This window comes from Vulpes lagopus, chromosome 11 (genome assembly GCF_018345385.1).
Source record: "Vulpes lagopus strain Blue_001 chromosome 11, ASM1834538v1, whole genome shotgun sequence".
Taxonomy (NCBI): Eukaryota; Metazoa; Chordata; class Mammalia; order Carnivora; family Canidae; genus Vulpes; species Vulpes lagopus.
In genome coordinates this window covers 60,681,847-60,706,378 of record NC_054834.1, presented here as the reverse complement: position 1 = coordinate 60,706,378, position 24,532 = coordinate 60,681,847, and the positions used below count along the sequence as shown (strand labels likewise).

General features: G+C 36.5%; 1 protein-coding gene across 1 annotated transcript in view; it reads right to left on the bottom strand.

The window, feature by feature from the left end:
• DCDC1 (doublecortin domain containing 1) overlaps nucleotides 1–24,532 on the bottom strand; it is a 436,509-nt gene that overhangs the window by 15,334 nt on the left and 396,643 nt on the right. Inside the window, 7 exon segments of the mRNA XM_041722357.1 lie at nucleotides 9,435–9,614; nucleotides 10,852–10,988; nucleotides 14,836–14,937; nucleotides 15,663–15,815; nucleotides 19,302–19,503; nucleotides 20,772–20,975; nucleotides 22,399–22,584. Coding sequence (XP_041578291.1) covers nucleotides 9,435–9,614; nucleotides 10,852–10,988; nucleotides 14,836–14,937; nucleotides 15,663–15,815; nucleotides 19,302–19,503; nucleotides 20,772–20,975; nucleotides 22,399–22,584 — 1,164 coding nt within the window.

Genomic DNA, 24,532 nt, shown 5'->3' with positions numbered 1-24,532 from the left:
CTAATAATGTTTTCTCAACAAGCAAGGAACTCAAGGACAAAAGCATTGACCCAGAGGTGGAGAGACCTGGGCCTCCGCCCTCTGACCTCAGACAAGTCAGGCAGCTTCTCTATGAAAAGAGTCTCTTCCACTATAAAATCAAAGTTTTGGTCTAAGACTTCTTTGATTCTATGATTAGAAAGTCTTTTGTTTTTCCTTTTTAACTTGGAAAATTTGAAAACTGTTCTGCAAGAGGCTTTTTTCAGTTTCTCTCAATTTTCCTTGAAATAGTCATAAAAATACATGTACAGATGCAAAGTGTCCACAGTACTAGAAAGATGAGTCAACATGCCAGACCCCTAAGGGCAGTTCCATGAAAGTGTGAGTAAGACTTTACGATGGAATAATAAAAGCAAGGAGGAGGAAAATTAGAGGTTTCTACACTTGCCTATAAGACTTTTACCTCTCATATATGCCAAATGCCTCTTCCTCCAAAATTCAGAAGTCAGGTCCACACGAGCCCCAAATATAGATCTATTTGGGGGCTACAACTCATGACAATGCAGTCTGGCATGGGGAAGAACTGAGCACATAATGACACCTTGCATGTGGAAAATGAATTAATAATGTGAAGCAAGTCAAGACAGTGATGAAACAATGCAATGAGAGAGTGCAGATTTCACCCACTACTTTGAGCAAAGGATGAGTGAATTGAATAACTGAAATTACCCAAGAATACATTCCCTTCTGTAGATCGTCAGAGAAGAGCAGTGGGAGAGTGGTCTCAAATGGAGCTCTAGTCGTTATGTTAGGTAGCAGTCAGTCAGCAGCAATTTGACTCAATACTGTGCATATCAACCAGCTCTGTGACTTAAGATCGAGTAACGGATCCTGACAGCTCCCAAGTCATAATTTAGGGGAACCAAAGGAACTAATCTATCCTGTCTTCTCTCAAAAGATCTCTCCTTTAATAAGGAGATATAGAAAAAAAACAACAACAGGAAAAAACTATGTAAAAACAAAACAAAACTTACAAAAATATCGGGGATTTATCAAGAAATGGTAAAAGACTTTTCAAAAATGATATTAAATGCAACTTTTGGAATCAGTAATAAACTATAAGGAGGTATAGATAAAAAATTAACAGCAACAACATGAGACTTATGAAAGTATTCTACAACATAAAAAGCTGTACATTTTATACTGTACTCAAGGTGAAGATTTAGAAAAAGATTTATAGCAGGAATACATTTTAGAGTATATCTGTATTGGTTTTTCTCAAAATTCCAGAAAATATGACTTCTGTAAATATACACACATACACACACATAAATGAGATGACAGCAGTTTAAATGAAACAAGTATCACTGAGATGTGGGCAGGGGTGATGACCATGATGATGATGATGAAGGTGACAATAATAGCAGTTAACATTTACTGGCACATTTCTATGGGATAGAAACTTTTCTAAAAGTTTCCAAGGACAATCTGATTTCAATCTATGGAAAGACTTATTATCTCCCTTTTAGTGATAACAAAATTGTAGAACAGAGATTTAATATCTTAACCTAGGTCATACAGCTAGTAAGAGAAGGAACAGGGTTTCAAACTGCGATGAATAGAGAGCTAAATGAAAAGAGAAGAGAAGGTGAGGAAATAAAAGACTGAATAGTAGAATTAAAATCTGTCTTGGAAGCAGAAAAAGAGCAGACTGAGTATTGTAGAAAATCAAATCAGTATTAGGGAGGACTAAGTTGAGAAAATCTCATAGGATATAGAAATAGCATAAGACATAAATTTTATGAGAAATAAGTTATACATCTGGAATGTCAAGACATCAGATATTAAACCTATACATTATTGGTGTTACTGGAGAAGAATTCAAAATAAATTAAACTTAAGCAACTATCAAAACAAAACTTGAAGGAAGCTTTCTTGTCCCAAAGACCTATGTCTTCAGACTAAATAGGCTAACTCAGAACAAGGCAAAGTTAATGAAAAAATGGCTAACACTTAAATATAGCTGAGTTGAAAAGTATGAATTTCAGACATAGGGGAAAATTCAGTTATATTTAGACCTGTTTTCTGCAAAAATGAATGCCAAGAAAATGGAATAAAATATGAAGTTTTTAGGAGAAAAGGTTTTAACATAAGAATTCTGTATTCAGCTGAATTATTACTTTTGGTTACAGGGAACAAAAGATATCCTCATGTATATAAAAGCTCAGAAGACATATCACCCACATACATTTCAGATTATTAAGGAATGAATGAAATTCCTTCTCTATGGGAAAGTCATAATATGAAATGACTAATGGCAAGCAGTGAGACCACTAGAACATGATATAACTGTGTAAAAAATGGTCAGAAAATAAATGAATTAATTTTAAAGTCTTCATAGAGAAAAAAATGCAAAGCATCTCTAAAAAGGGACATGGGCAAGGAAAAGAAAAACAAAGGCATTGTTCCAACTTTCTAGCTATTCATGAGGGCAAAAGATGCTAGTTTTTTTTTTTTCCTATTTTCCTTTGTAAAGAACATTGATTTTTGTGACTATAACCACTGCAATAAAACCTAAAATCAGAATAAGAGAAATAATTCATCTGAAGGAACAAACAAAATCAGCATTAAACTTAATATGACTTTATTCTTAGAAAACTGATGTGAATTAAAAGCAAAAACAAAATGTTTAATAAAGAGTCCAGATACAAAATAAATCATAAAACACTGATAGGAATTTGTTGTTGTTGTTGTTCATAAAAATAGGCATTTAGAAAATAGAGTGGGGGGAAATCTATCCTAACAGTAAAACCAATTAAGAATGACAATTATTTTAAAATATGAGATACAGGTCTCCTGGGTGGCTCAGTTGATTAAAGATCCAACTCTTCATTTCAGCTCAGGTCATGACCTCAGGGTCATGAGCTCAAGCTCCACATGGGGCTTCCCACTCAGCAAGGAGCCTGCTTGAGATTCTCTCTCTCCCTCTCCCTCTGCCCCTGCCCTGCCCCACCATGTATGCTAGCCCTTTCTCTCTCTCCAATAAATAAATATATCTTTTCTTTTTAAATAATAAATATATCTTTTCTTTTTAGAAAATAAATAAATATATCTTTTCTTTTTAGATTTATTTTTATTTATTTATGATAGACATAGAGAGAGAGAGGCAGAGACACAGGCAGAGGGAGAAGCAGACTCGATCCTGGGACTCCAGGATCGTGCCCTGGGCCAAAGGCAGGCGCGAAACCGCCGAGCCACCCAGGGATCCCCTAAATAAATCTTTTTTAAAAATTACAAGATTTTACAAGAATTTTACTGAAGGACAAAAAATACACACACACACACACACACACATATATATATATAAAACAATGCCACAGAATTCAATCTGGCTGTAAAGATTGAATCTCATAAAAGGTGTTGATTATTATGAAATTAATTAATACCCTAATACCATTACACTCAAAACCCCTGAAGGATGATTTTCAGGTGTTGAAATGTAATTCTAAAATTTATCTATACGCATCAACATGCAAGGATGTTCAAGTAAAATTTGAAAATAAAGTACAATAGGCAATTGCTATTAGATATTAAAATATAACATAAAACTATAATAATTCAAGAAGTATTAGATACATTATATTGTTTAAGAGCAGAAGCTAATAAGAATTCAGTATGTTATAACATTTGTATTCCAACTCAGCTGGGATTAGTCAGTAAGTAGGGCTGAGATAATAATTTTAAGCCAACAAATAAGACAGAGAGATGGCTTCATTCGAATTTTACACTAGAAGAGTTTCACACAGTTTAAAAAGTAGAGAAAAACAAAATTATAAAAAATGTGAAGAAAATCTGATGAATCTTATTATGATCTCAAGATAGTAAAATACTATCAGAACATTTAAAAGCAAAGAACAAACTTTTAAAATAAATTAATTTCCATAAATTAAAAAGCCCAAAGACACAATGGAAAATTGGAAATTTGTTAAAATAAATCTGATAAAGTTACATGTAATAGGCATATTGCTTTAAAAAAAGAAAACTCGTATCAGTGTGAAAAATACTTCCAATAGAAAAATAGCAAAGAAAAAAAGAAAAATAGCAAAGGATTTATGAATGTATATGTATATAATTATACATATTTCCATAATGTTTAATATACATTATATTATATATAATTTTATATAGTATATATAATATAATTTTATATATTCATTACAGCATGCTTTATGGCAGCAAAAATTAAAACAATCGAAATGGAAAACAATAGAAAACTGAATGAATAAATAATAATCTGTCCATTTGATAGAAGATTACAATCCTTCAAATAATTCTTTTGTTGAAGAATGCTAAATATATGGGGGGAAAGTTACAACAGTTTGTGAGGTGAATAATGCAGATCACAGAATCACATATTCCATGTGATCTGCTATGATCCCAATGGCAAAAAAAAAAAAATCATATCTAGCAACCATAGAAATATATCCACTAAAATTATAACTGGTTATTTGTGGGTGCTAGAATTTTCATTTCCTTCTTGATGCTTTTTCTTTTCCTAATTTTAATACAGCAACTACATGTTTTTATATAACTGGAAAACAGAACAAATGTTATTCAAATAGTCAAAAAATCATAGATATTACAGTAGGTTCACATGATTTTTCCTTGTGATTTTTCTGTATTTTCTATAATAATATTCACTGTCCTAGTCTGCTCAAGCTGCCAAAATAAATATTACAGACTAGGTGGCTTATACAGCAGAAATTTATTCCTCCCAGTTCTGGAAGCAGGGAAATCCAAGAGTAAGGTGGAGGGCCGATTTAGTTTCTAGTGACAGGTCCATTCCTGGATCTTTGTTGTGTTCACACACTGTGAGAAGATGGGCCTCTCATTTCCTCTTCTGATAAGGGCCACAAATTCTATCAAGTTAGGGCCCCACTCTTATGACCTCTTTTAACTTTAATTGTCTCCTAAAGCCATCTCTCTAAATATAGTCACACAAGGGGTTAGGGCTTCAGCATAAAAATTTGGGGGTGGGGGCACAATTCAGTCCAGAGCAGTTATTTTGCCTCTCTGCTTGAAGACAGCCAGCAAGTATAACAACTGGGTTTCTATCTGGGTTGGGAGGAATGAGGAACTGTCCTAGAAATACGAATGGGTAAATCTGGGAAAAACTCCTGTAGCATGAAAAGATCCTACACAAAGGTATTTTTCTTACATTTTTCACTACTTTAGCACTAAAATGTCTAAATGAATGTTATTTAACACACGGGATACAGTAAATGCAAAATATGAATTAAATATATAGCTATTTCACTTGGTTTTCACAAAGATCTATCTACATGAGGCAGAGTTAATGAATACACAAAATTCTTTTAAAAATAAATGTGAAAATAAGGCATTTTCACTAAAATATCTAGTCGGCTGATTAACTCCAATTACATTCTTTAAAATTTTTTAAAGGATTTTATTTTTTTATTTGAGAGAGAATGAGAGCGAGAGTGAGAGACAGAGAGAGACAGACAGAGAAAGAGAGCAAGCAGGGAGGGGCAGAGGTAGAGGGAAAAGCAGGCTGTGTGCTGAGCAGGGAGCCTGATGCGACTAGATCCCAGGACTGTGGGATCATGACTTGTGCTAAAGGCAGATGCCTAACTGATGAACCACCCGGGCTCCCACCTTCTTTTTTTTTTAATATTTTATTTATTTATTTATTCATGAGAGACACAGAGAGAAAGAGAGGCAGAGACACAGGCAGAGGGAGAAGCAGGCTCCATGCAGGGAGCCCTATGTGGGACTCAATCCCGGGTCTCCAGGATCAGATCCTGGGCTGCAGGCAGTGCTAAACCGCTGAGCCACCCAGGCTTCCCAGGCTCCCACCTTCAATGACATTCTTAATTCCCAGTTTTTCAAACATATCTAAACTTATTCAGCTAAGTAGGCAATCTAAATTGTATGTTTATAATTTAAAAAAATTTATTATTATTAATTATTATTATTATTATTATGCAATAACAAAAGTTCATAATAAAGGAACAATGTCCTGAGTTTAGTTTTCATAGACTCATCTTCTCAGGATAGGGCACATGGGCATCACAGAACTATTGCATATTCCCTGCAGGCATGAGGTACTTGTCTGGACAAACCAGAAGGACCTGTTTCTCATTCTTTTGACTTGCACTTATGCATCCAGAACTGTGTTTGGCTGAGAGAGAACACACTGGTTTTGAGATTCTGTAGAATCCAAGAGATGTTGCAGGGATGGGAGAAGACAAACGTTTCAGGACCACAGAGGGAGGGCCTGGGCAATCATAAATCAGAGAAAGATGCTGGCCCTGGAGAAAGAGCCACTAACCCTGGAGAGGGAGCCGCCTTAGTGCACTGATGACAGATGAGCCTGCACCAGTCGGAGATGAGAGTTGCTCTAGCAATGTTCAAAGAGTGGGTAGGAAGAATGTGGTTAAATCATCCAGAATAGCCACAGCAGTGAAAGAAGCAGAGAGAAAGTCTGCATTAGAGGGGATTCAAATACCATCTGGGGGTTTTATTACAGAAAGTAGAGTGAAGCACTTTGAAATGTGTTCTGCTCCTCATTTCTCTGGTAAAAGTACCCACCATTGAAACTGAGGTTCTTTGGTATTAGCCAGACTCCCCAGTGAAATGTGAGTCCTACTCTTCCTGTTGTCTATTTGCTTCACACACCGTCCACTCTCCAGACATATTCTTTATAGCCTGATAGCCTGAATGGACACATTCTAATTGATCACAAAGGATCTCATGAAAGTCCCCAAATACAAAAACAGATGGCATTAGGAAAGAAAAAGATAGATATCAGAAAGAACATTAAAAAATAAATAAAGGAAGAAACAATGTGCATAAACTTTCTAGACATTTCTTAAGTATCTTTCTACATAAGAGACCACATTAATCTCCGTAACACATTGCTTGTTCCACGCCGGTACCTTATTCAGAGAAAAATAGCTGCTCAAGCACTTTAGTCTGGGATAGTATAATGGACTGAATTACGCCCTCCTCAAAACTCATAGGGTGAGGCTCGAACTCCCTGATATGCTTATATTTGGAGAAAGGTCCTTAAAGGAGGTAAGTAAGATTAAATGAGGTCATAAGTGTTAGGCACTAATATGACAGGACTGTGGCCTTATTTTTTTTTTAAGATTTTATTTATTTATTCATGAGAGACACAGAAAGAGAGGCAGAGACATAGGCAGAGGGAGAAGCAGGCTCCCACAGGGAGCCCACTATAGGACTCAATCCCAGGACCCCAGAATCAGGACCTGAGTTGAAGGCAGACATTCAACCACTGAGCCACCCAGGTGCCCCAGGACTGTGGCCTTATTAGAAGAGGACGTAGCACTGGAGATCTCTCTCTCCACATATGCACAGAGGAAAGGCTAGGTGAGGACACACAGCGTGACGTAGTAGCCATCTGCAAGCCGGAGAGTCCTCTTCAGAAACCAACCCTGCTGCCACCCTGATCTTGGCCTTTCCAGCCTCCAGGACTGTGAGAAGTAAATGCCTGTTCTTTAAGCCCCCAGTCTGTGATACTTTGTTGTGGCAGCCTAAGAAAGGCTGTATTAGACTAGTACAGATAGTGTGTGAGGTCCACCAGATGCTTTTAAACTCCCTCTCTCCAGTAGTATGTATCTCTCCCTATTTTTGAGTCCAAGCACTATCTATGTAATGTGACTGATGAATGCTAACAACCATGCGTTTGTGTTCAGTGCCTCTCATCCTTATTAATGCTTTCTCTGAAGCATTAAGATATTGAATCTTACCCATTTCTCAAGTTTCAGCAGAGGTCCTGATTGATTCCTCTGTGGAGCCTTTCTCCATCACCCCAGGTGGGCAGTGTTCCCCTCCTTTGAACTCCTACTGAACTTCCTGCCTGCACTACTAATTTGACCTTTATCACATGCTGTTAGTGCTTTTCTGAGGGGAATGTCAGATCCCTTAGCTAACACCGTTTTCTTACAATCTGTATTCATCATTACAAAATATGGAACACAGAGAAAGGTACACAAGAAAGAAATACCACCTTTATTAGCTCACCAACAATCAGATCATCTGATAAATACTTTCGAAATAAAATACTTCATCTTTTAGTCTAAGTGTATGCATGTGTATGTACAGAATCCAACTCCACATGCTTTGTTATGCTTCCTTCACTTAGTCTGGAACATTGTTATTATTCTTTCCAAAATTGGTTTTAATTGAGTCATAATATTCTATTCTATGTACTATAATTCATTTAACCAACATCCCATTGATGACTGCTTAAATTTAACTTCTAATTTATCTCTGTTATAAATACCCTGTGATAAATATTCTTACCAAACAATCTTTGCATAAATTCATAAAAAATCCCTGGGATAAAGTCCTAGAACTCTTTCTGAGCTGCATCTCCTACTCTTTGCACCCTTGTCAGCTTCCATGAACTCCTCCGGATCTATCTACTGCACTGTCTTGCCTTTCCCTTGAACCAACATCTTATTTTTATATGACTTCCTCTTGGCCCAGAAAAATTATATGAAAATATTTCAGAAACTAAAAAAGCCAATTATTTGAGATATTACCACAAGATGAGACTTTTTAACAGTCTATCAAAATCCATTTGTTAGTTGCCTAAAGTTTTTATGTAAAGACTAAGACAAAATGTCAAATTTTAGGACTATATTGACTAATTGATTTGAGAGAAAAAGAGAGAGAGAGAGAGAGAGGAAGAAGGCATAGGCAGGGAGAGGAACCGAGGAAGAGGGACAAGCAGACATTGGACTCATTCTCACAACCCTGAGATCATGGCCTGAACTGAAACGGACAGTCGGAGGCCTAACCGACTGATCCACCCAGACACTCCAACTATATCCTTGATATTACAGAAATAAATGAACTGCTACTCATCATTTCCTTAGTCAATGTTTTAACTTTGGAAAGTGGAAAGTTTGCCACAGTTCCAGCACTCTGGGTAGTAAGAATTTGATAATTTTTCTTAAGAACATTGTTTTCCCTAAAGAAAACATATCTAATGAGTAATTCCCAATGGGGAAAAAAAATCACTCTTGCGAATCCGTTTTTTTTCTTTTGTTTTGTTTTTTGAGATCAAACCAGGTTTTAAACACAACAGGAAAACTCCTTACTCTTTGGAAGTTCAGATTTTACTCTTTGGCTACAGTGAGTGCAATTATCATTGGTGTCTCCTGGCCAAGTGTCATATTCTAATTCACATACATGTCAGACAGCACTGAGCTCCGCATTTTTGCACATATAAGCTCATTTAATCATCATATCAACCCTGTGAGGAAAGTATTATTTCCATTTTACAGATGCGAAAATGAGGCTTAGAAAGGAAAAATGATTTGCCTGACCTTACAATCAAGAAAGACCAGAGCTGGGATTTGAATCCAGGCCTATGAAGCAATCTCCTTTCACACTGGATTTACCTCTGAAATGGTTTTGCCCCAAGCATAAGTGCCATCTTCAGGTCGGCCTCCATTTAGATAAATCCACACTCGTTTTGTGTTCGGTTGCTTATACAGGCTGCTCTGCCTGAGTGCTATACTTTTAGTTTCAACTGGAGAATTTCTCTTGGATTGCAGTTCTTGAACTGCAGAAAGGTGCGCCTGGTAAGAAAAGCCCAGAAAATACCACGGTGAGAGAACTTCCTGGTAGGTGTGTGCATGAAGAATGTGATGAAAACAGAAATACTTATAATTGCAAATTACACTTTAAAAATTTTAGGAAGTATATTTCCCTCCCCTGTCACTGACTCTTCTATAAACTCCCCTTGCTTCTGTGAGTCACCAAAGGCAACAATAACCATTACAGTAATAATAATAAGCCACTTCTTTTGGCAAAACACTTAACTTTCATTTATAATTTGGAGAGATGAATGGAGATGTGTTTTTGGATTTCTGTGTGGTGTTTCTCCTACTGAGCAATTTCTCTGCATCTAACAAATGAGTTTTTGATTAGAATCACAACATCATTTTCTTTAACTAAGAAATGCTTAAGGGAATGTGCATGACTGTTGTTTGAATCTTAACTCTCTGTCTTTTAAAATACAGCAGCCACCCTTATACTTTGCCAGATCCCTGCCAGGCAGCTTTTCATCCTACTTCAAGCATGTCCTAGTTCAATGCTTTGCATTCATTCCCTGGTCAGTGATTTATCCTGCTCAGCTTGGCAAGAAGTCATATTTCTAGCAATGTCAATTTCTTTTTTCTAGTAACCTTGACTTGGGCACACGCCTAAGATATAGATTGAACACATTTCACGATTTGAGAAACCCTATTAAATAAGAACATATCATTTTGATGAAAAACTTCACAAAGCGAAAAGTTTTCCCTGGTCTCTATCCCCAATCCTCTCTCAACAGCTGACCTTTCTCTTCTCGACTTTTTTATGTCTGGCAATCCTGACTGATTAACCAATTGGAGTGAAACTGCTTTTTGAATTCCTCACTTCTGAATGTCTCCATTGCAATTAGTATTTTGCTCCTTGCTCTTTCTACATATTGAGACATACCCTTAGGAGTGATGAGCAATGAAGCCATAAGGCTCAACTTGACTACACTTATTATAATTACCTTTGTACATATCCACTGGGCCTTTTTCTCTTCTTTGCTAAGGTCATAATTTCTGGTCTCCATTCAAACAAAACAGACTTTCATATGAGCTGGCTGTCTTTTAGATAACTACTCTCCAAATGCCAACTCAATGCTTGGCATATGCTTATGTGGTCATAACTGACCAGATGCTAAGGATATATTAATAGCATAATTTTAAAATTCAATACTATGCTTTTAAAACCTTATTAAAGAGGCAGAGTCTTTAATGTCTGGAGTCCTGAAGAAAGTACCTCTGTATGTCTTATGAGTTCCATGAGTTTAATTTCCTCTTGAGTCTGCTCAGTCCAGCCTCCTTCCACCACCACCGGCTGCACAGGGCTTTTGTTGGGAACCATAGCGGCTGGCTGACATGCTGCTACTCGCCGCCCTGGGGAAAGAAGTCCCTGGTAATGTTGTTTCTGAAGATGGGCTTTCAGATTTCAAATAAATTGGTTTGGCATTCTATGCATAAATCATTCCACTTGGGAGCATAGGCTAAAATACTAAATATATCATAAAAGCAAAGATGCCTAAGGTAATAATATCTAACAATGCCTCTTCATATGGAAGCTTGAGGCTTCAAATAGCCAGGATATGCATATTCACTATACAGACGGAAAAGAAAGATAACATGCTGACTTCCACACTGGCCCCAGCCTCTCTTGCACGATATGGTTCAGTGGTAATTTAGTCAAATAGAAACCATGACCTATATAGCCCATCATCTCTTCCAGTCATGGAACATATGTTTTGTTCTCTTCACTAATAATAAGCCTTTCCCCAACAATTAGCTTAGCAGCCTGGGGATTAAGTACTTCTAAAATAATATTAACCCAAGAGACAGGAGGCCTTTTTTTCTATCTAATAATACCCGCAAGCACGATTAGTTTCTGACACCTCTGCTGTGCCCTTTAGGTTGTTAAAAAGCTGTGTAAGAGAAAATATTTATTGGAATACTGTACTCCAAAGAATAATAGGCATAATTTAATAAGTGTGTTGATTTGAATGTATACATTCTTTCAACTAGTCCACTTAAAATCATTATAAAAGATTTAAAAATCATACTTAAGAAATTGGTTTCTCCCCATGTTGAAGATAAACTCACACTGAGTCTCATACTGATCTCTAAACTTTTTAAGTAAAAGTAATGCTTTCTTTTGCATGTTCCCTCTAGAAACTTATGCTGAGCACCAGCAATCAGTCAGGCATTGTGCTAGACGATGTAAATACAAACATGTTCAAGAGTTAGTCCTTGTCTCTAGTTTGTTGGGGGAAGGCAGATGTCAAGGAAATGATTACACCAATAATTGATTGCAACTGTGCTGTCCCAGAGAAGTATAGAGTCTATATAAAAGCACTAACAGGGGTTACTGCCCTGGTCTGAAGTGCCAGAGAAGGCTTCTTTGCTAAAGTAACACTGAGGTGGATAAAATAATGGAAATACTAACATGAAGTTGAGTCCTAATTTTGTTGCCAAGAGAGCCTTAGTGTACAGATTTTCAGCTCATGACTACAAACAAAACTCTTTGAAAATAATTTAGTATTTGCAGAGAATAAAGCATTTGCGCTCCTTAAGCTCAAGTTGGTGGAAATAGATCCAGCAATAAAAATAAATGGCAGCAATGACTTTTCAGGGAAACCAGAAGTCTATGTACCTAGTAAGTAAGCATTCTGTGCAATTTATAGATGTGGAGAAAACATAATTGAATCAGTCAGTCAATGAGTTACAGTGGCAATGCCATTAGATTACACGTTTTAGAGAAGACCACAGTGGTACGAGAAAAATACGTGACACAAATTTACACAAACATAGTTTTTAGCCTACTCTATTCATAAAACCCAGACAACGTTAATTTATGACACATAAATATTTTATTTATAGTGCCTTTGAACACTAAAACTTTGCTCAACTAGAGAGAGCTCAGCAATAGTTTATCATTTACACTCTTGAGAGCCAGGATTTGAATGCAGGAAAAGAGCAAAATGATTATGTATTATTTGTTTTTTGTCAAATTGCTTCTAATGGTCTTTTAAAAAAATGAATGCATTTGCGCTATAATTTTCATAAAGACAAATTCATCACAAAAGGTTTTGGTTCAAGGAAAGATGTTCAAAACAAAGTACTATTTATGTAAGTAAGGATACAAATTGAAACCAAGCAAAAATGTATTGATTAAATTGTTTTTTATTTTTTTATTACATTCTCCATATATTCTATTTTATATCATATGAGATCTGGGGAAGTAATGATAATAGCTAACAATTAATAGGGAAAACTAGAGAACATGGCTGCTTTGCTGTTCTTTCAAACTATAAATTTCATCCAGACAGCTCCCCCAAAAGTCTCTCCATCCTGTTTCAGCATTATCTATGTCTGGGAGGGTAAGTCTGCCTCATTTGAGGTTTTAGTTGGAAAAATCTATTTAGCTCTCACACTAAATAAAATGCTCCAGCACTGCCTTTATATGTAAGAAAGGTGATACTTTGGCCTCATCTGCCATGCCTTCATTTCATTGATCAGTTTTTAGGATCCCAAGTCGGAAAATGGGCTGCCTTCTCAGGAACCCTTATTCTAATACTTATTGAGTATTTATTATGTGCTATGCATGCAGTAAATACTTGACATTTGTTGTTTCATTATAAAAACCCTAAAAAGTTATTACTGGTATTGTGATTAGTACTAGCAATGACCATACTTACAAATGAAATGTAAAATCAGCTTAGCACAGTAATTTGTACATAGTATATGCTTAATAAACATTTGTTGCATTCGCCAATGGCTATGATGGAAAATAATCTACTTAGCCCTTATTTATACCTCCTCTTTCATCCAATCCTCAAGAAGCTCATCATTCAACAGGGACTGCAGTTAACTGAATTTTGACTTGTTCTTATTTATCTTCATAACTCCAACAACTAGAAAAGTTCTTCCTTAGAGTAGGTATTTTATATGTGTATATTGAATTTACATTTAACAGCAGAAAATATAACAGTCTGTCAGTAGAGACGAGATTTATCCTAATACTAAATTCTAAGAGAAATTTAATTAATGGATTCCTCCGTAATGGGCACCATCTGACCAAATAGTTTTCAAAAGTGATATTATAGGTGATATCAACTGAACTTTAAATGCTTTTTTATTAAAAATGCCTTTTTAATACTTAATTATAATAAAAGCTGAAGACATAATATTAAAATCAGAATATACACTAAAGGCAGCCCTGCTGGGTGCTATTTTCAGTATGTTGCCTTTTATTGATTTAATTTGATAACAGGAATAGGCCTTAGAAAACTCATGGGTTGAAATTCTGTTCATTCTTTAATTCAATCATTCTACAAGTATTCACAGAGCAAATAAGAAGGTTGCAGAATTTATAATGTGACATAGGGATGACAGTCACATGACCAGGTAATTTTATTAATGCGAGAATTCTTTCGCTAAGAACTGAATAATAGTCATTTCAAACCAGAGTTCTGTCTAATGCACTTACAACTAGTTGTGTTGCTTATTGCAGTAAAATTCACATGCTTTTGACAATTTTGACAACAGAGAGTGCACATACTTACGAGTTGGAAATCCTGTCAATGGCAGTTACAGAGCCTAAAATGTATTCCTTTCTAGACCATAATACACTGTTTCTCCCCAAAAGAGAGAGTATTCAAGTGCTAGGAATAGTATAAGATCTGGAACCTAAGATTCTGTGACAAAGAGAATGAAGGAAGAAAACAAATATTGCCAAATGATCACTTTGACTATGAATAGCATATCTTATGCTGCCTAACACCAAGAAGCCCTTCTGAGACATTGATATTGACCTTTGAAAAATTTAGTACTTCCTCATTCAGATTATAAAACAAACAAAAAACCCAAACTTATTCCCCAGCAATACCCAAAGAATAGACAGAAAGTTTTGTTTAAGGACTAATTCCAAAGCCCACAAAATGTCAGTTCAGTGACTGTTTCAATCCCAACACAAGAGTTATATGACCCAGACACTCCTAATTTTTAAAATTTACATATAATTCATGTGATACTCACTTTAATATAAAATTTACAAATATAAAACCAGTACTGAAAGGTATATTATTAGGTTTTAGACTTGCTCAAGTGACTTTTGTGACACAATATTTACAGTACTCAAACACCTGGTATCTAATAGTAGGAAAAAACTTCCAGCAAATTGGGGTTACATTTAGAATTAAACATGGTGATACTTGATTTAGTTCATACTGACCTTTTAACTGCCTCATTTTGTGTTTCATGGTGTCTAGATCAGCCAAAATTTTGTCCTTTTTTAGCCAGTTCTGTTTTTCTAATTTTTCTGCTTTCTGCAAAGCTAGAAAAAATACACGATATTTTATTTTGCATGTGTTATCAACAGTAATTTATCATGCAAGCCAATAATTTATAAAGAACTTTCTGCTCCAAGAAATAGATTCAATTAGAAATAAGTAATTAAAAGGTAAGGGTCATTAAAAGAAACCTCATTTGAAAGATGACAAGGCTTAAGGCATTTCTTTATGGAATGGCGGGGAGGGGGTGGGGGTGGGCGGAGAAGAACAGTGCTGTTTTATTATATAGATTTACCATATGCAATAGCCATATTTCATTTTCCACTTCCACAAACTATTTGGAGGTGATGAAAGCCTGGCTTGGAACCATTCATTTTTTAAACATCCACCTACTGCCTAAAGGGTGCAATTCTTAAAAATGAAAATGTGCAGACAGGTCGTCTTCAGTGTGAATTAAACTCATTTGTTATTTTCTAATGTATACCATTATTCTCAGTCTTATAGACCAAGGATCTCTTTATCAACTAAATTAGACATTTTTCCATGCAGAATACTCCATTCCAGTATGAAAAAACAGGCAACTGTGCAAATATCGGAGTACAGCTATTCTTGTGCACATGTTAATTGATGGACCTCCTGTTCTTTGCATAAATGTGATGTTATTATGTTGACATTATATACATTTAATTCTTTTTCTATGGTGAAATAAAATTTATTTCTCTCTCCATTATACACTTGCTTGGAAACAAGCAAAAACAAAAAAACTTACCCTTCGGAGATAAAAATGGTTCACCGCAAGATACCCAGATGGCAATGGGATTTCTGAGGATGAAGGTGAGCAAAGACTTGTCTATACCATCCAAACTGTCAGATATCACAGACTTTGGAACTGATTTGGTTTTCATTTTCATTCTTGGGTTTTCTAGGAAACAAATGGTTCATTAACCATTGCACAATGAATAATGAATAAATTTGCCTCCTGAATTTATTTGTTCATTCAAAATTTTTCCTTTCTCATTAATGACTTCATTTAAACAGGTAATACCTAAATCAGATGCAAATACATAAATATGATCTGAAGCTTCATATTCGACCAAGTAATTTAAACTAATCTATAAATATACTTTTAAATTCCTTTCTTCTACTTTAGTTATTAAAAAAAAGCTGAGGTGGCTTACTAAAATATCTACTCTGAAAAGGAATAAAATAAAAAGATAAGAAAATCAAGGAAAGGGGGAAAGAAGTACAGCAATAGATTAAAGCCTGAGATAAATTGCTTCAGGGTCCTCATCTTTTAAGTGAAGAGTAGTATCTATCTCATTTGGCTGTTGGGAAGATTAAAAGAAAAAAAAAAAGAAAGTGCTTAGAATAAATGGTGTTTGGTCTATTTAATTGGACAAGCATTAAAAATGCCAGATAATATTTTTGTTATTAAATGGACATGAAAGCCATACTTCTCATTTGTTAGAGTTAAAGCACAGTTTGGGTTCTGAGCATTCTAGTGGCCCAAGCAAAGAGCAAAACACAATCTCAAGATTCACATGGCCCACATAGAAGATAAATTCCTCAGAAGATACACCTTTTCTGAGATCTGAGAGAAATTTATTTCAGGGTCTTCATAAGAGGGTTATCTGTAAGGTAGCAAACAGTATCCTATAATAGAAATGAACAATATTGAGGACTTACAACATGCTCCTCATTTCACTAAGTGAAATGCTGGGCATTTCACTAAGACCTCTGCACACATTATCTCAGGTAAGTCTCAAAATGATACTCTGAGTTAGGTCCATTTCTCTTTTACAATGTAACTGAGGTCTAATCAAATAGCTAGGTAGCTGCAGAGTCAGGATTAGAACCTGGGTCATACACATCCAGAGCCTTTGCCCTTAACCACTATCTCCCTAGATACTTAGTTTCTGACTGGTGCCTGTTTTTTTTTTTTTAAAGTTCCTCAATGCGGGATCCCTGGGTGGTGCAGCGGTTTGGCGCCTGCCTTTGGCCCAGGGCGCGATCCTGGAGACCCGGGATCGAATCCCACGTCTGGCTCCCGGTGCATGGAGCCTGCTTCTCCCTCTGCCTGTGTCTCTGCCTCTCTCTCTCTCTCTCTCTCTCTCTCTCTCTCTCTCTGTGTGACTATCATAAAAATAACAAATAAATAAATAAATAAATAAATAAATAAATAAATAAATAAAAATAAAGTTCCTCAATGCAAACTGATGGCATTGCACAAGTCACAATTCAATAAAAAGGGCATGTCTGCTAATGGACAAGCCTGATTCAAGGATAACCTCTCGAATATAGAGGGGAAGGAATACTGATACCCTTTTAGTGCTCCAGCGTGAATAACATTACTTCCAGTCAAGTTTTAAATAGCAATTTGAAAGCAGGGCCTTTGAATTGTAATCTTCCAGAAGCTGGAGATTAGATATTCTATATGACAAGTAAAGGCCAAACTATATGCTTTAATGATTAGCTAGGCATTAAATATTCACATAATTATTTTTAAAAACTCATTAGAAAACAGGACAAATAATACCATTGTGAAATAATAGAAAAGCATATATTGGTCTCTGCCCCACATTCCTGGCAGAGAATTTCTAAAACTCTTGTAATTTTCTAAGCGATAAGAGCACTAGGAGGATCTTTTGTTCTAATGTTTTGTTTTTGACTCTGGTTCCTGACACAGAGCCCCTAAATCCTTTGGTATTTCCTGGATGATAGTAGTATCTTGTTTTCTAATGAGATGACTTTTCACAGACTCTTGGATGAAGTCTGGTCACTAGAAAGACCAAGCCATGATTAGAACCTTGGAATTTTCTACCCTACCCTCATTCTCCAGAGAGAGAGGCTGGAAATGGAATTAGTGAACAATCATGCTTACATGATGAGGTCTCCATAAAAATCCCAAAAAGTACAGCATCTGGAGACCCTCTAGGTTGGTGAACACATGGAGATGGTAGGAGAGTGGTGGGCTTAGAGAGCATGGAAGTTCGGTGCCCCTTCCCACATCCCTTGCCCTAGTCATCTCTTCCACCTGTATGTTCATCTCTATCATCTATCATATCCTTTTAAAATAAACCAGGAGACAGTAAAGTGGACCGTTTTCTTGAGTTTTGTGAGTTACTCTAGCAAACTGATCAAACTGAAGGAGGGAGTCAAGGGGATTTCCCATTTAAGCCAATTTGTCAGAAACACAGGTCTGGACATCTGAAGTAGGGGATGCAGTGAGGAGCAGTCTTGTGGAACTAAGCTCTTAACCTGTGGGGTCTGATGCTAAAACCAGAGAGTTAGTGGCAGAGTTGGGTTAAATTGTAGGACACCCAGCAGGTGTTGCAGAATTGCTTGGTGTGGGGGGAAAAACCACACATCAGGTGTCAGAAGTGTTGTGAATGTGATAAGAGTGTGAGAGTAAAGAAGAGACACACAGGAAGAAGAGCAAGTTTTTCCTACTCGATTATATCCAATAACATCAGCTAATATTCATTGAATGTTTAGTAAACAACAGCCAGGCATTATTCTAAGTGACATATGCATTTATACATAAACGCCTATTCATATATATTTTTATGAACACATATTCGTACCTATGAGGACCAAATGAGTATACATTTACCTGATTATCAGTGTGCAATTTGTAAAATGAGGAAACTGAGGGACAAGAGGTTAAATAATTTGCCTAAGAAGGAATAGTAGTAAGGAATAGAGGTAAGATCTGAACCCGGGTATTTTGGCTCCAAAACCCAAGTTCTTAATCTTTAAATCACGACTCTCAGTACAACAGTGGAGAGCTGAGATCACTCTGCTAAATTATTGTAAGATTCATTTTTATTTAGCCAACTGTTGCTGGAGACACAGTTCCTGCCCTCAAGTTGTACATTGTTTAATGAAACACACAAAGATGTAAACAGATAATTATAATACAGTGTGCTAGGAGTTGCAATACAAGTGCTTTCCCTGGTGCTTCTGGGAATTTAGAGGAACAGTGGAGATGGGCAGGGGCAGGTAAGGACAGCTGGCCAGCAGGAGTTATAGAGGACACCTTCTCTTCAAATAATAGAAAGAGATTTGCATTGATCCAGTCCCGCCTTCTTCACTGGTCTCCAGTTGGTTTTGGCTTTAAATTTAAAAACAAAAGCTGCTCGTGTTACATAAAGTAGCTAAGTTGTTAAACATATTTTATACATTTGAAGCAATTTATTTTTGGGTGCTGAAACCAAATTTACATTATTTTTTTTAACTTTTTCTTATCATTCTGCAAGGTAAAAATAATACAAAAATCTCACACGGGAGCAGCTTCCTGTGATTTTGTAATTCTAGAAGGAGTGACTGGATCACAGGATCACATTTAACTTTTTTAAGATGAAAAATAAGTAGAATCAGTTAAATCCTATAGAATGTCATCACCAACCTTTCATACTTTTAATAGTTGTCTCCTTTGCTTGAACAGGGGCTGTCTCTTTCTTTTGTTTCTCAGTGTTTCTCTGGATAAAAGATTCATCTAGAGCCCATAAAACCAAATCACGTAAGGAAAGGACTGTGGTTCCATCTTTGGTATATACTTTGGAGGCTGCTCTGGTGAGACCAAGTTGCTCTGTGCATTCTGTAAGAAGCTAAATAACACAGATTGTAAAGAACTGATGAGATGAAATAGTGCTAGGGCTGGGAGCAATCGTGAAGCGCTTATTATTTTAGAAATTTGAGAAAATCCTTTAATTTGGGAAAATAGAAAGCTAAATAACTACTGACTTGATCTTTGATTAGAGACAATTTTTGGTATCGGATTGTCCTACATAATCTCACAAAATTAGTCCACTCCAACTGTGAAAATTAGCTCCAAAAATTTAACACAGCAGCTGATGTATGTTAATACATTTTAACATCAGAGTATTTATTTCTTAAGAAGTGTTCAATTTAGAGATCCACTTTCAATTTTGTTGCTTTAGAAGGTATAAAATTGGAACACTTCCTCTTGATGAACTACATGAGTAGTTGACTTTCAAACCCAAACTAACACGTATTATTACTTCCATTTTGCAGACAGACTGAAAGTTAACTTTGTTGTCCAAGACTACAGAAGCCAGCTGTGGAGCTCAGAGTGAATCTTGGTCCTGCTAACTTTTGTGATTTGCTTAGTTCACTGAACAATATCTTAGGCTATTTGTATTCAACTGAAAAGGGGAGTGAACAAATAGGTGTGTATGTGTGTGTTTTTGCAAGGAAGGCCCCAGGGTAACTCCATGTCAAATTTAATGTTGCTTATAAAATATGCTTTTAAAGGTATTGGCCAAAATGTATAGACAAGATAATCACCAAACAAGGGAAGGACAAAGCTGGGTTTGGGCCTCTTGAACCCTCCTTCCTTTCTGTGACTACGAGGAGCAGCATCTACGATAGAAACCACATGTTCCTTCCTAACATAACTCTTGCTTCTTCATTTTGAGAATGAAATAAAACAACCCGTCAATAAATAAGTGCTCAGGTGTTCCAAATGATAAGTGAGGGGGCATCTCTTAGGATATTTAGATGACTCACAACTTGAAGCTAGAATGGGAAGAAAGGGGGGGAAAAGGCATTCTCTCTATCACACAAGTGGAGAAAATCTGGTAACTTTGTTTGCCCCCTGGTTTTTTTGTACCTTTGCTCTGGAGCCAATCTAAAAACCATATTCTGATTTTTCATTTTTCTAAGTCTGTATCCAAAGAAATACAATAAAAAAGAATATCTTTAAGAAAACAGAGATCTTGATCTCATCAGCCTGAATTGGTGAAACTGGCCTGGGACATTTATCATTCAATCTCATTGCTTTTTTCTTGTCAGAAGAATCACTATTATCATTACCTCGGAGGATGCAAGAAACGTTTAAGTGATAGCCACTTACTGTGGGGAATGTTCCAGCCACAATTAACTTCCCATTTCGATATCCATCTCCATTTTTGTATGCAATTATTTTCACTGCCTTCTGGTGCAAAGCTGCCGTACCACTATGAGATACAACTCGCGTGCAGGTCTTCATCCGTAAAGATAATAGACGTTCTTCATAATAACTGAGTGTTTTCTCAGCCTCACAAGAAGATAAATCAGCCTGATTAAAAGAAAAAAAAAAAAAAACAACACACACAGAGGTCTACTCAAGCTTTTTCTCTTAGTTTTTGTTATTTTGGTATATTTGTCTCTTAATTTAGTAAATATTGGCATGTACATGTGTGTGGTATCTAAATTTTGAAATGCTCACTTTGCATGCTGTAGGTGTTGGATACCACCGTGGGAAGAACATTGGGTCAGAACTCAGTTCTCTTCCCAGCCCTGTCACAGAGTCTCTCCGTGACTTTAGGCCTCTGGCTTGTGTTCCTGGCCTCGTTCTGTTTTCTACTTTGCCTTTTCTGTGACAAGAGTGGAGGGAGAAGGATGCCAGGGCCAGAGAAAGTCTGGCCTTGAAGTAATGGGATGCTGGCACTACAGATAATCTCTTAATCTTTAACTTGAGGATGATGCCATCCTGTGGTGGCAGATATTGATGAGCGAGGAGGGAAATAGGTGCAGGCGTAATCTACATGGTGGTAATGAGGGTGGTGAGCCCTAAACTTCATTTTTCCCCTTCCATTCCCTACTCAGGATGCTGCTTTGAGTGAAAAACTCTGTCCGAGATGTTGTAACACTGGAGATTCTTCCAATTAGCTCACCACCACCTCATAACCCCACCATCACCAAAGCAAAGCCAACTGCCTTCAGATTTCCTCAGAGGGCTGACTTCTTTTCATCTTCAGAGTTACTATTTGCACTTCATGTTTCTTGCAACTGTTCCTGTCCCCTCCAGACCCTCCCACACTGCACTGTGTATCCAGTTTAGGGGAACGGGGAGAGAGACCTGCAAGTGGAGAGAGCAAGCCCTGGAGAGTGCACCAAGTTGAAAGATCCCTCTTAGGAATCATTCCTTTTTATACAGGTTTGTAAGCTCCCCTTAGCATATCCTACTCTAAACTTGAAGGAGAGGACTTTTTAAATGGTGCCATTTTAAATTACGATCACAGGAAAGTGGCAGAGATTATTTTTCTCCATAAGCTATAAATAGTATTAGACATGGATGCATGAATTCAGGCACCCAACCTGAAGAGCCATTAACAACATGTCAAGTTCCCCCTGAAATGTTCCATACTAGTATAAAGAAGTTTGTGAATATAGGCAAAAAAGCTGTTCCACTAAGTAAAGATTTGCAGTTGCTTCCTCATCTAAAAGCAACACAGAGAGCAGTGGAAGGTGTCAGTAGATGATTAAAGCCGCAGAAGTGCCCAATTAACTTCAAAGAGTGTATCGAACTATTAATAGACAATGTATTTTAAATTACAATGGGGAAGAGGAAATCAATGCAGGTGGAATGGTAAAGGTGCATCAGAGGAAGATGAATTGGATGAGTGGAGATGAACTTGAGTGCAAGGCAGATAATGAATGCATCAAAGTTTCCAAAGTGATGCCACACACGTATTAGCAGAGCTCAGATCATTACACACCTCTGCCACACTGATGACCTTGAAAGGCCCTCGTGAGAATGGTTTCTGGATCTTGGAGCCTGAGGCACAGAGGAATGGCAGCCCTGGAAGCAACTGTTTCAGCCCCTTCTCTGCTCTCATGGATTGTCCACATGCTAAGCAGAGCATTGTTTTTTTCTTCCCAGCGGGGGAGAGATAATAGTATCCCTAAAAAAAAAGGAACAAAGATGGTTTTATGTAGGCATATCTAAATTATGATAGCATTTTTGTAGAATGTTAAATTTGAAATCTCAACATGAATGCATTCTTTTGCTCCCTAATAATTACACTTTAAAAAACATTCTTCCAAATTCTGTTGACTGGAAAAGGTGAAAGGCAATAACAACTCAACAATTTATGTCAATTTATATATAATTTATGTCAAGAATCAGGGTTTCTTGGAGGAATGGCCAGTTCCAAATTTGGGGCAAGAAATATACAAGGTAAGCAAGTGTTGTGCGGTGGTGTCTGGAAAGAAAAGAAGCCATCCAAGAGTAAAGGAATCATTTTAAAAAGACACAAGAACCAGCAACATGAAGGAGCCAAAATGGGACAATTTGAGAACAACAAAAAGAATGATAACCAAAACACTTTAGACATGTTTAAAAATATAAAATCTCATAAGCTCATAATGATGCTAAAAATACTTATAAGTAAACTGGCACCAATTTATAACTCTGAAAACTAGTCATTAGAAAGCGTGCCAGATTATTTGCAGAGATGGGCACAATAAGACTGCTCATCCTTGTTTGCATGTCCTTCTGAAATGTGACTTTACGGCTCCTCCAATTAAGAAATCTTTCTCCTTTTGTCCCTTCCTTGAATCTAAGCAAGACCATGTGACTTGCTTTGGACAATGTAGCATTAGTAAATGTGATGCAAACAGATGTGTAAGAAGTGCTTGCATATTGGAGGTTGTTTTTTTGGTTGTATTTGGAACCCTGTAATTGTTCACAATGTGAACAAACTTAAGCTAGCCTACTTAAGGAGCCTTGAGGAGAACCAAGGAATGTTCTCTGTCCCCAGCTAACAGCCTGCTGATATCCCGACGTGTGAAGGAGACCATCTTTAACCATTCAGTCCCCATAGAACCTCCAAACTACTGATATACTACCAGACGACTACACATTAGGGTCACATGAGTGACCCTGGGCAAGACCAGCAGAGTGGCCCCATTAAGCCAACCTCAAATTTTTGGCCCACAGAGCAAAAAAAAAAAAAAAAAAATAGTGACTCTTGGTTTAAGTCACTAAGTTTTCAGGTGGTTTATTATACCACAATAGATAAGTGAGATGGATAGAAAGAATTAACGTTTATCCTAGCCTCCCTTACAAACCATATGTTTGGTAGTCAAATACCTAGTTGAAGAGGATAAATGTCATTGAAGTTTTTCCTTATATCAAAAGCTCAGCTAATAAATGTTGGGGAAAATGACAGAATTAGACAAAACAACCCTTTGGAGACTCCTAATGAAGTAATTGATTTAGACAAAGATCATCAAAGAGTGACACTAGATGAAAATTTATTGGGAGATTTGTTAAGTGTGAGGTTGGGTTCTAATCATGCCCACTGATACCCATTTTCATTAAAAATGGAAAACACAGATATTATATCCCTGCATAAGTGATCAATATGAAATATACCATAAACCCATGAAGATTGTTGTCAAAAATGTTAAACATCAATCTAATTACAATTCTAATGTTAAATTCCTTTTGCAGGAATTATGGGGGCTAGAGAAACAAATTTAAAAATGCCATAGGAAGTAAACAGACAAATCCAAATAAGAGACATTCTATAGGACAATTCTAGAGCCTACGACCAAATGTCATATAGGAATCTTGCTTGAATCCTGGTTCATATCAACCAACCATAAGAAGAATTTTTTAGGAGAACTTAGGAAATTTGATTAAGAACAGGGTATTTGATTGATAGCTAAAGGATTATTGTTACTTTTGTTAGCTGTGATAATGGTATAATGATTATGAAAGAAAATGTTCAAATTTTTTAGAGGCGTATGCTTAAGTTAAAGGTGAAATGGTATCAGGTCTCGGGTTTGTAAAGATTGCAAAAACCTGGATAATAGTCTAATTTAGATAAAAAGTAAGGATTCATT